The 12152-nt window shown below is 37.2% G+C and overlaps 1 protein-coding gene across 7 annotated transcripts in view; it reads right to left on the bottom strand.

The window, feature by feature from the left end:
- The window catches only part of VRK1 (VRK serine/threonine kinase 1), a 33414-nt gene extending 21628 nt beyond the window's left edge, over positions 1-11786 (bottom strand). For 2 of the 7 annotated variants that reach the window (XM_085580709.1, XM_085580712.1), the window contains exons 1-6: positions 11700-11786; positions 11221-11276; positions 6337-6495; positions 4830-4885; positions 620-689; positions 152-239 (exon numbers count right to left, since the gene is read on the bottom strand). In XM_085580709.1, the coding sequence (XP_085436835.1) occupies positions 152-239; positions 620-689; positions 4830-4885; positions 6337-6490 (368 nt within the window). In that variant the 5' untranslated portion in view covers positions 6491-6495; positions 11221-11276; positions 11700-11786. Of the gene's footprint in view, positions 1-151; positions 240-619; positions 690-4829; positions 4886-6336; positions 6496-10970; positions 11475-11699 lie in introns of those variants that run through there. The other 5 variants (XM_021549638.4, XM_085580706.1, XM_085580710.1 and 2 more) reach the window with 4 other exon arrangements.
- Positions 11787-12152: the final 366 nt, after the last annotated feature.

Raw genomic sequence — 12152 nt, 5'->3', positions numbered from 1 at the left:
AAACACACCTTTGCCATGCACATGAAAATTAGCAGAAGTTAACAACATGAAGATAAGCAGAAAATACACCTTGTAAAGTAACTTAATCTAAAAGAGATAATGTTTGTGGATGAAATAAATTCCAATATATGTCAACAAAAGATATATTCACCTTTTTCCATTCCTTTCATGCAAGCCAGAACCCCAATATCTTGGTACACCTAAATATTTCAGTTTATGGGACTTAGTCCACTTCTGAACTGAAAATACAAATAAAGTTAATGAATTTGCATGAGTAGAGACTTATATAAAAAAGTGGTCACATCACTTACAGTTTCTGCATATCTGTGAGCTGCTTATTTCATAGAAATGTATATACAGAGTATACAGGAAAGTTGATCACATCTCCATTGTAAGGAAAGATGCAACTCAAGTTTAAATGTAAACAATACTACCAACAACAAAGAACTTCTTACCTAAACCCTCTAATTTACTGTATATCTGAATTCAATTTCAATAATTTAAAAATTATTTTGAAAATTACCTGAAGAGATTCTCAAAGTTCAACCTTACTTTACTTCTACAGGCTCATTTTCATAAATGGCTTAGGTCATTAAAAACATTTTAATAGACTGCTTACTTTCATCTGGCTTAGCAGCTCGCATGTAGAACTTTAACTCAGTAAAAAGAGGTCCATTCTGGCTGGGTTCCTTTAAGACAATTTAAAATTCATTAAAAACTGCTGTGTTAATGCCTAATAATTATTAAAAGCTGAACCATTTGCCCTATAAAAACATACCCTCCCTCAAATGCTCTACCTGATGCTGACAAACTCACTAGAATATCTTCTTATTATAAAAGAAATTTAGCTCTAAAAGCTATTTTTATTGTAAATGGCTTGACATTAAGGGTATCAAAAAACACTATGCCACAGCAAAAGAGTAAAAAATGAGAAATTAACTGAAAGGTATAGAAATATTAACAATTATTGGCAGAAGTTTAGCAGAAAACATTAAACAATGTTATCTAAGATTTTCCAGATTACAGCTGGATTGCATCAGTTGTAGTAGCTTTTAGTGATTTTAAAATAACACCTGAAATGATTCAATGAAAAAATCTTTAAAAAAGTTAAATTCTTATTGAAAATAAGGCATTTTGCTCCCTTCATACATTAGTTGACCAAAATAAAAATAACACAGGATTTCAAAATTTCTCTGAATTATAAGAACTACACCTATTTCCATTTCAGAAATACCTTGTATTTAGTACATTTCAGTTCCATTTCCAAGAACCATAGAAATACATGGTTCCATGGTAATGCTTCCATAATAATACATGCAACCATGTATTACAAGAAAAGTTCAAGAGAGAAATTCCTATAAAAACACCAAAGATTTGAAATACTGCAAGAACAGCATTTGGGCAAGTATCTTGATTCTACATTTCCAGAACATGGAAATGGTAAAGAAAAAGGTTTTTTTAAAAAAAAAAAAATCTCAATTTTTGTAATTTTTGAGTAACTGATTTTGAGATGAGCTTAAGCAATTTATTTTTGTCTAGTTACTCATATCTATCCAAATTACTTCTCTCTCTGTAAAACTACCCATTTTGGAGTATCCTACACTTAATAACAAAACATATGCAATTACTGGCAAAGAAACTCAAGAATAATACAATCACATGACAATAGATACACACCAATCTTAAATGGGTTTAATTTTAACTTTTAAATGCAGATGCAGTGATCCAGCAAGTTGCTAGAGTGTAGCACTGAGCTAAGGGAGGCTCAATGCTGTCCAGTCTCGGTGGAGCAATGCAGAGCCCTGGCCATGGGCTCGGAGGCTCGGCTGGACACGGGACACACTGGGAGCAGATCCCCCAGCCTGGGCACCACCCCTAGGCCTGCACACCTGATTACAAAGCTGCTGCCTGTCTCCACCTCACTTTCTCCAGCAGCACTGCCCTGATAAACAGGGAAGCCAAGACAGCTTTCTGGCCTCTCCTTGTGAGGAGGAACCAGAAAAAAACCAAAACCAAAGACCAGACATTTTGTGTGATCAACACAAGCAAACTTTGGTACCTGCACATTTACTTACACAGTTAGTTTGTTCATCCACAATGAACAACAAATTAGCAAAACAGAGATTATATATGCAGAGGACAAGGTTTAAATAGATTAATTCTATTGCAGTTACCTCAAGCACACATTACTTGAACTATTCACTTGATCCTGTGTAGCATTATCTATCAATACCCTAATTTACTAGAATATGAATTTACATATATGATTCTCATTTAATTTACATAGATTTCAACAATGTTGTTTGCCTACTAAAATACAGCAAAAAAAAAAAGAGTAGGTGTTAAAAATTCTTACAGTATTTATCCATAAATAAATTATTCCACAAAAATTTATGGCTCAGTGCTGAAAATGTACACCTTTCTCTGGTAAGAAAAAAAAATCTACTATCTTTTCATACTTGGAGAATGGATAAATGATTTAACCATAAACCAGATTTTTATGTTGACTATGAAGGTGTTTTCCCACAATACCATTAATTCTACCAACAGATAAATAAATGCATATTTGATGCTAAAAAAAGCTTACACAGCATCCAATATTTGCCATAATAGTCAAGGAGTGCAAACACGAATTTCTACAGCTTTATGCCCAATGTCATTCTAAATACACTACTTATAAAACTTATTCAAAAATATAATATAATGAAAGATTATGGAGTACATGTCAAGACTGAACAAACTTCAAGTAGTGTTTTAAGAATTCTGATCCTTTTCAGTCAGCAATGTAATGAAGTGTAATTAAACCCTGCATCCACTCCTGGCATCTGAAAGGTCCACACGTTAAAAAGTATTTCTTTTCTTAATAAAAACTGTGATTCATTTCATACTGCTCAGACATCAATACTATGATGATATGTCAAAGACTAAGCCAATTTCCATCCTGCTTTAATAGCTTAATTTGAAGAACGTTACTATAGAAGCACATATTTTGTTAAACACTAATAATTGTTCAAAGCTGTTAACCACTTTGCTTCAGCTGATGGAAAAACTAGAATCCACCCAGGCATCAAAAAAGGGGCTCTTATCTGTTTTGTTATACCATACTGTAGAGGCATAATATGTTATGGGTCATTTGTGAGGCTAGCTCAAAGACTAGGGCTACTCTTTATTGCCATAAAGAAAAAATTATGAAAGGCAAATTAAAAGTGAATAGTCATCTGGGATATTAGCAATGGAGGTATATACAAAATGCTGCAACAAAGTCAATCTAGCACAGGAGCAATCCAAAAGTTGGGACAACTCTTATATTAACAGCCCAAAGTGGAGAGAAGACGTATGGGTTTCAAACTCATGAAAAGAGGGTGATAGCAATTACACACAGCATAAACAATGCATATCTGATGGTTTTCCCAGCAAGTCAAACTGGATTCTTCCAGGGAAGTTAAATGGCCCTCTGCTTCCAGATCAGTCCAAACTCAGCAGGAGCCAGTAATTAGAAGCCACTGCTGTTATCTGCCTCTAAAACAGATACACAATGGACATCCCCACCCGTAAGAGGACAGGCTGGCCACCACACAACTGCAAACTGGGGCTCCTGGTCTGTCTGGAATTCCTGCTCACAAACACCAAAGGCGGCAGCAGCAGCAGATTGATGTTGAAAGTGTGGCAGTCTGACATTTGCTTAGCAAGCACTGCTTTTTTCAGCAAAGGAAAACATTTTGGAGGGAGGGTCATCACAAACTGTACCTTGGGGTGTCTGACAGTATCAAAACCAGTATTCGAGAATCTCCCCTTAGTCAGCAGATGTAAATACCAAGATTAAAGGCACATACTAAACAAAATATATTTTACTCTAATTTAACCTAACCTTATAGTTTCAGGAACAAATATTAAAAGAACTAACATATGCACAAAGTGGTTGGCTACTGCAGCAAGGTATTTCAGAATCATCATACAGCTTAATAAATAAAACGTTAAAACAGTCCATTTCTGAACTGCACTGAAAAACTAATCTTTTACACTGTACAATTTTCTGGTATTTACTTTTATTGCAGGAACAGAATTGCCACCAAGAAAATGAAGGGCCTGGATCTACTATGACTATTCCCATATTCCCTTGTTTTTTTACTAAGATTTTGTAAGATCTTACCATATCTATACACAATACTCTGGCAAAATTTAAGAAAAAAATACTTATATACCTTAGGAAAAGACATAGTCAAATCCAAGTAAATAACATTTTTTGACTAAAACCTTAAGAAAATTTCAAGAAATAATAATTTGATTATTTGCTACAATTGGCTAAAAATAAACTATTAACAATGCTTTTTGTCTCTCTAATCATTAGGTTTAAAAATATGTCAATGTTACTTTAGTTCAACAGAAATTAGAACACATATGTGGTTTATGAAAAAACATTTAAAGAACTTTGAGGAGACCTCAGGAGTTAAAGTTTTGCTGTTTCTAGTCACGAGCCATCTGTCAGTTTATCAACATCCAGTGGTGAGCAACAGTTCACAGAGACTCACTGCTGAATCACAGAAATTCTCCAAAAGCTAGACAGATTTCATTCATTTAGTGATATTTGTGTTGTTTATAGGAAGCAAATGAAACAGAATCTGATCCTTTTCAACTCCACTGATGTGCCATTAGGATGCTCCTCATACATAGAAGTCACAATTCTCAGCAGCATTACTCTGTATCCCCACACTTTAATTTTACACAGCACTTTGCAATTGCATTATTTTCAGAATATGTTTTAAATTACACATTCTATTCTAGAACAAGTATTTTCAAATTGTGAAGTAGAGGTTCAAATGCTCTCTTACCACTTTTGCAACATAAGGGGCATCACTGCCAACCGACTTTGAAGAATTAACATCAGCTGTTAAAAAGGAAGCTTTTATTAGTAGTAGGAGAGGAAACTTGTCACAGCATACACTCACTTGTTATTCAGGATTGACAAACATACAACAAAGTAACTAGGTGCTGACATGAACATAGAGCACTACCTTAGCCTTTGGTAAGAGAATCACTCTATACATGAAGGCTATTGAATACAGATATTGCATTCTTGCATACTCCTTTCTTTTTGAAAAGTACAGACAGTTTATTAAAGGAAGGCTTTTTTTATCCAGTAACTTTTTCCTATCCAACAGTGTTTCTTTTGCTTTCTAGGACTATTATAAACATACACATTTGTGAACATAAAGAAGAAAAAAATTCCATGCTGCCATGTCACGTATCCAAAAGTGACCTTCTGTTGCTACTAAGTTGTTAGTATTTGTGACAGAAGATACAGATATGAATTAGGCAAGTACAAAGTGCAGGAACAGTCAGGGTCACAGCTTTGTGCAAATGATGGGGAAGCAAAGAGCAAACTTTGGCTTGAACAAAGCAGGAATTTGAGTGAGTTGGAGCTCCAGTAAATTTAGTAGCTCACTGAGTGAGGCTGAGTAAGAAGTTGAAAGCTTCTTTGGCAAAAAGCCACCCACTGGTCCTGTTTTTTCTCCTTAACCCACTTATGCTGCAGTCTGTTCAATTTAAAAGCAGGACAGATTTTTTTCCTGTTTTCCAACTCAGTATGAATCCAGCACAACCTTTTCCCCAAGATGAGGAAGACTATATTATAATGATCACATTAACTTTTATCCCTTCAGAATTGTTTGAAAAATGACTAGGAGCAATGAAGCAGGAAAGTCTCAAGACCTCTCTTATCTGTTCATCTGTCCAAGTGAAAGAGATACTAAGTAAGGAAGACTATTCCACTTTAGGAAGTTTTTCTTGTAACAGAATTGCAAAACAAGACCTGAACTGAGGCTCTAAACTGTAAAGTTCAAAATCTTGCTTTTAGCATTGGTTACATTAAAAAAAGTATATGGCATACCAAAAGTTCACAAGCCAATGAAAAAATAAAAGCAATACCAAAGCCAAAAATCCAAGTACTGGCTGATCAGTAGCCTCCAGATAATATGCACTGACAGCTTCAGTTCAGGATTCATAACTATAAAGACAATCATGCAAAAATCCAGTCTTTCAGCCAGACGAAAATTCAAATTGAAATAAATACTTAACTTTCCTTTCCATGGCTAAAATGTAATGAAGATTTTGATTTTAAAAAAAGAATGAACTATCACTAGAAGCTCATAAAACTAGTGTTTTAAGTGACCATTTGTTTATTTCTGTCATTCTTTTCGAACACCATTAAGGTTCTAGTAGAAAAGATCATGTGAAGACACTTCATATTTCTAACTTAGGGTCAGCTTTTCATTGTTTTGAATAGGGATAAACATCTATTCTCCATTTTAAAGAATCATCAAAGACAGCTGCACTTACCAAGGTATAGGCGTCCAAAGCCTCCCTGCCCTACAGGGACACCTAATTTCCATTCTTTTCTTGATGTATCTGCTAGAACCTCCCCCAGACCAAACATTTCAGCAAGTTTTGTTTTTGCAGGTGCTCTTTTTCCAGCCATTTTCTTATTTGGCATTTTCCCTAGAGAAAATGAAGGGAATGAAAAATTAAAAAAAAAAATAGGTTACATGTTGATCCAACTTATTTTACATAGAAACCAGCTAGAAATACAAAAAAGAATGGGTTGTTTAAGTTCTAATTTGTTACTACAAAGATACTTGAAAAGAAATGCAGTAAGCAGTTTCATCAGCATGAATTAAATGCGAGAAACAACTAATTTTTTCAGGCATCACAAAAAAATTTGACAGCAAAAATCTTCACAAGAGAAACTTATTACAAGACCTTGTATAATACATGCTAAAAGATCTCAGAATCTATCACATTCTATCAATCTCAAAAAATCACAGGTCTAAACTTAGAAAAAAGTAACTTCATGAAATAAAGCCTACCAGTTTTCCTAGAGTTAAACTTGCATACTGAAAAACTGCAAGTCTTCAGTGGTAATAGGAAGAGTTCCTCTCAGGTGTAAAAAACCACATACTACAGAGACCAGTAATGAGAATCTGTACCGTGACTGAACTGTGTATTGCAATTGCTGTATTTTGCCAAGTGTAACTTACCAATTGTATTGTTTTCAGTATATTTTATATCACTCTCCTAAATCAGAAAACTCACACAGCATCAAGTATCTTCAAAGAAGTAAATTTGATATTAAATATTACATCCTTTGTACATGGAACATCTTAAAGAACCTAGTCAGAGAGTAATGGACTCTGGCAGCAAGCAGTCTCCAGACAACCACAGTCACTCAATACAGGCATAAATACAGAAAAGAAGGCACATAATTCCAGGCCAAAGTTCTTCTTTTTTAGGGTCCTTGTTAATTTGAGAAGAATCTTTGTGTCATGGAATCACATCTGAATACATTACTTATATCTAAACGAGAAACTTCAACAAAACACTTCTATGAAATACATCACAGGAAGATATTAATATTTATCAATACCTACATTTTACAAGCTTTATCATTATCACAAAACAGGATGTTTTAATTCTGTGTTACTTTTCCATACCACTTCTACACAGTAACATTCTTCCCTACTATCAAGACACACCTTACACATAAATTTTAAGACTAGCTTTATCCACATTATTATCCACAGCATCTTCAAGAAACTCCTCTCTACATCCCTTTGTCTTTCTTTTTCTTTTTTTAATCTTCAAGGTGATACATAGTTTACTGTCTTGGAGGAAGATCCTTCCTCCAGATTTTCTGCAGGAGAAAAATGAGACTTTCAAGCACCAAAGACAATTCCAGCCAGCTCAGATAAGACCAAACCAATGAGAATGCAATGGTGTCAAAGTGTCAGAAGGAACAGAGCAGTAGAAAAGCCTACATGTTGATATCACTTACAAGAGCAGGCCAGAAAGATCACTGCAGACCTTTAAGCAGCTTCACAGGACATCTAAATCCGGAAATGGATTAAAACAAAGGGCAGACTGAAACTATTAGAAGTGCTAATGAAATACACCAGAAGTCTAGAGCCCCAAAGCTGACTCAGATAAGGCAAGATAGTGTGAAAATCAGCAGCATTGCCCAGTGACTCAGATGTGTGACAAGATCACACACACTGCCATCTAAAGGATACCAAAATATATCCAAAATAAGCATACTTGTCGTCAAGCTAAGAAACAATTTATTGTTAATATAAGAACTATGCAGAGGGCTTGAAGAACCTCCCCTCCTTGACCTCTGAGTTATTACAAATAATTCAGGCAAGACCTGAACAAATGCACTTAAGTGCTTGAATGCTGGACAGATTGTTGCCCACAAAAGAAAAATTTGTAGCCTCTCTTACAATAAGGCTAGCAAGCCTGTGAAACAAACCTATTGATACATTGCACATCTTTGACATTCACAGTGAGACTCTCAATAGCAGCCTTGCTTGAAAAGGAATTAAATTTAGTTAAAATAGCTCCTCAAGAGTATCAAAGGAAGAGCTGATGCTTCCCTCTTCCTCCACACCCCTTCTTATTTTGTTTAACATGGTCAATAATTGTATGCCTGAAGGTATTTATTTAAATAAAAAATTGTTAATGACAACTTCCCTTTATCCATAAAAGCAAAAATTCAAAATGGACATAAGTTTGAACGTCCCCAGCTGGGAACCCTGCCCTTAACAAATACACTGGATACACATACATGGTTTCTTGGCTGTCTGTATTCATACCCATCTGTTAACATGGCACTGTGCCTACTTACAAGTTGGTCAAACTATCAGTAGGCCATAGGTGCCAAACACTGATCGCTTGCAATGGGCAGCATGCACAATACTAAGCACTCAATCTCTTGCAAAAAAGCTGTTAGCCAAGGAAATATTTAAGCAATGGCTGCACATGCTTTCACATTTATTTGGATAAATCCATTCAAATATCTTCTACTGATTGACACCAAAGACACTTGGACACCACAGAAATTTTCTACATGAAAAGACAGAACTAGAAAAAAAAACACAATAAAAAAATTTAAAAAGGCAATTAAAATTACTACAAATTCTATCATTCTATATGCTTTTCAAATCATAATACAGCAAACACAAGGGGTTTGTCAGAAAACTTTTGCACCAACAAACATGACATAGAGCTGTCTACTCTACACTGCAGAACTGGAATAAAGCCATCTACTTCTCCCTAAAATCACTTTTAAAAATTCACCACCACCATCCCTCCAAAAAGAAAAAAAAAAACCTTAAACTTTCCTCTCAAGACTTCTTTTCATCAACAAAGGAAGTATTTTCCATCCACAGGTATTGTGAAGTTTAATTCATTAGTTCCTGCAATCATGCTAAAGTCCTTGAAAACAGTGCCATGGATGTCAAGTACTGTACTATCATTCAAGTGTCAGACCTGACCCTACTTAGCTAAGGTGCCTGACAAGAACAATATTCAAGGTGCATGATTGTAAACAGCAGCAGTTTCTGTTGCTAAAATGTGCTCAAAACAAAGATTTTCCTACTAAAAAGTATGAATAACAGAAGTCTATTTGTCTAAACTCTCTCCAGAAGCCTCTCAGTACTACAAAGGCTTCTTCCTAATAAAACATCTTGGAAGAAACAGAATACACTGTACTTGAAATAGCACTACACATGTAAAATTGTCTGCATATCAGTGGTGTTATCTTTACAAATGTTGCCTGCTACTATTGCTACTTAAGCAATACTTGACCTCTTAGAATAAATATGAATAGCCACTTCTCAAGTCTTGTTGCCATTCATTATAGACAAAACTCTGAAATAAATTTTATTTTGAAGGAATTTCTGCTGTGTGTCAAGTCAAACTGGTTGCTTCCTGATCATCCTCTTTTATTCTCTGGAAACTGTAATTTTTACAGTTGTTTATCTTAGTAGGACATATTTTCATTGTCAACCCAGAGAAGGCATGCTGGTGAAGGCATGCTGTGCTCCCAGATGAGCAGGTAGTTCCAGCAAGACCTGAAATCTATGCACCATTAAATTGGTCATTAGTCAAAGCAAGAAATCCACGTCTGCCTAAAAAAAAAAAAATAAGACAAGGAGAAAACAAAACTAAACTTTTGCTCAATGAGTAGGGTAGAAAGAATATGACACTTAAAGACTCCTGAAAACTGTAGAGCTGTTTCATGGGAGGGGCAACACAAAAAATAACTGATGTGTTGGTGACTTGTCAAACCAAGTGAGGTAAACAATGAGCAAAGACTTTCTTGCATAAATCAAACATTCCTTGACTCTCTGTGAAAACCTCTCCAATCTAAGTTCCTGATTAAGATACTGAACAGTTTATGGCACTCACTGAAGAGGAAGCACTACAGTTCTGCCCCAAAGAAAAAAAGTATTTTTAGACAAATAAATGCCATTGGTGGGCCACAATTACTGAGAAATATGTAACCACAACAGCACCATAGTTGACCAAGGAAATGCCTTTTTTTCCTTTTTTTGCTGAATAAACCAAGATAACATAATATTTCAGAATGCAGCTTGTTCACAGGTAGGAAACAGTCATTTACAAGTGGAACTACTGTGCTACTAATTTTAAATTGCTTTCTCAAGAAAACATTACTTTTCTTAAAGTTTCTTTTAAGGTTATTTAAGGTTCTCCTGAAAATTTTAATCATCACTCAGTTGTTGCAATAAAAAACAGTGATCATTGTAAGATACCAAATCATATCACTCCAAATCACCTCACCCCTACACCAACTGCAAATACCTAACATATGTGAGTGAGACACTTAAAGGCTTTTTGATAATTTAGCACACTGTATAAAAATCATCAGCTCTGAAATTCATCAGGAATCCTACCTCACTTAGAGATTACCCCCAAGAATTTAGTGGACAGCTTATTCCTTCAGATGATAGCACAAGCCCTTTGACACAGTAATAGTTACAGGAAGCTTCACAACAGCTTTTATATTTTTCTTAGCCATAAAAAGGATCCATGGATTCCCCATAAATTAATAAAAGCCTACAGTTCTTAGAGTGCTTAAGCATAAATTGAAAACCAAAGAGAACAACAGAGCTCACCCTGTCTGCAACTGCTGAAGTCTTACACAGGGAAGTCAAATTGCAAGAAGTAGAAAGTTAAGAAAAACCATAACCAATGACAGAAACTAACTTAGCTCAATTCTTACACACCAGGCCTTCCCTGATCCTAAAATTACAGTTGTTTGTGATTTGTAGGTGTGTATGAAAAAAAAATTACTTTAAAGCAAAATTTAGGCACACCTCCCAGCCAAGGTGCTGCCACACCAAGACAGTCCCGAAAGTGACGAACCTCTAAAGTGACACAGAGCACAGCTTTTATTCAGCCTCCTCCTCCAAGCTTTAGTGCTAAAAAAAAAAAAAAAAAACCAAAACAAAAAAACAAAAAACGGGAAGTAAAACAACATAGGCCGCTGCCTAAGGCCGCTTTAGAGCCCACAGCAGGGATCGGCGGGTCCCCAGACCTCACGGGTGAAACTGTGGGAGCGCTGCCCCACTGCCCCTGTTCCCCCCCGCCGGCCACGGCTTGGGCCGGGAGAGGGAGGGAAGGGAAGGGGAGGGAAGGGGAAGGGAAGAGGAAGGGGCCTTCCCTGCCCTCGGGGAGGAACAAGGCTCGGGCGGGCCCCGCGGTAGCACCGGCCTCCTCCGCGACGGAAGGGGGAAAACCGCCCGCAATCCGCCACAAGGGCCGGGGATGCTCGGCACGGCGAAACAGTGCCCTAAAATTCGCCTCCTTAAAAACAAAAAACAAAAAAAAAAAACCGCAAACACCTGCACCCAGAGGCAGCCGCCGGCTCCAAGCACCTCCTGCGCCAGCGGCCCGGCCGCTCCTTCCTCCCGCTCCGAAATTCCCGCACTGCCCGCGGCCCCGGGCGGCCCGCCCGCCCCGCCGCCACCTCCCAGCACCGCCCGCGCTCATTGGTCCGCCGAGCGCTGCCCGCCGCCTCCGTCCCGCCCTTGTCGCGATGCCTGCTGGGAAGTGTAGTCCATAGCTGTAGAAAATAGCCGGAGGAGGCGCGACACGAACCACACTTCCCAAGAGGCACCGCGGCCCGAGATCGCTCAGGAGCTGAAGTTGTTTGCGGTCCTGCAGTCGGTTGGGTTGGAGAAGAGCTTTAACACCCGTGTTCACTGCAAAACCGTGCCTGAAATCCACATCCATGCGTGTGGAACATTTCCAGGGGTGGTGACTCCGCCACTGCCTTGGGCAGCCTGTTCTGGTGC

Source organism: Lonchura striata, chromosome 5, assembly GCF_050655825.1.
Source record: "Lonchura striata isolate lonStrDom1 chromosome 5, ASM5065582v1, whole genome shotgun sequence".
Classification (NCBI taxonomy): domain Eukaryota; kingdom Metazoa; phylum Chordata; class Aves; order Passeriformes; family Estrildidae; genus Lonchura; species Lonchura striata.
The sequence above is the reverse complement of the archived record's forward strand: the minus strand, read 5'-3'. Positions and strand labels throughout refer to the sequence as shown.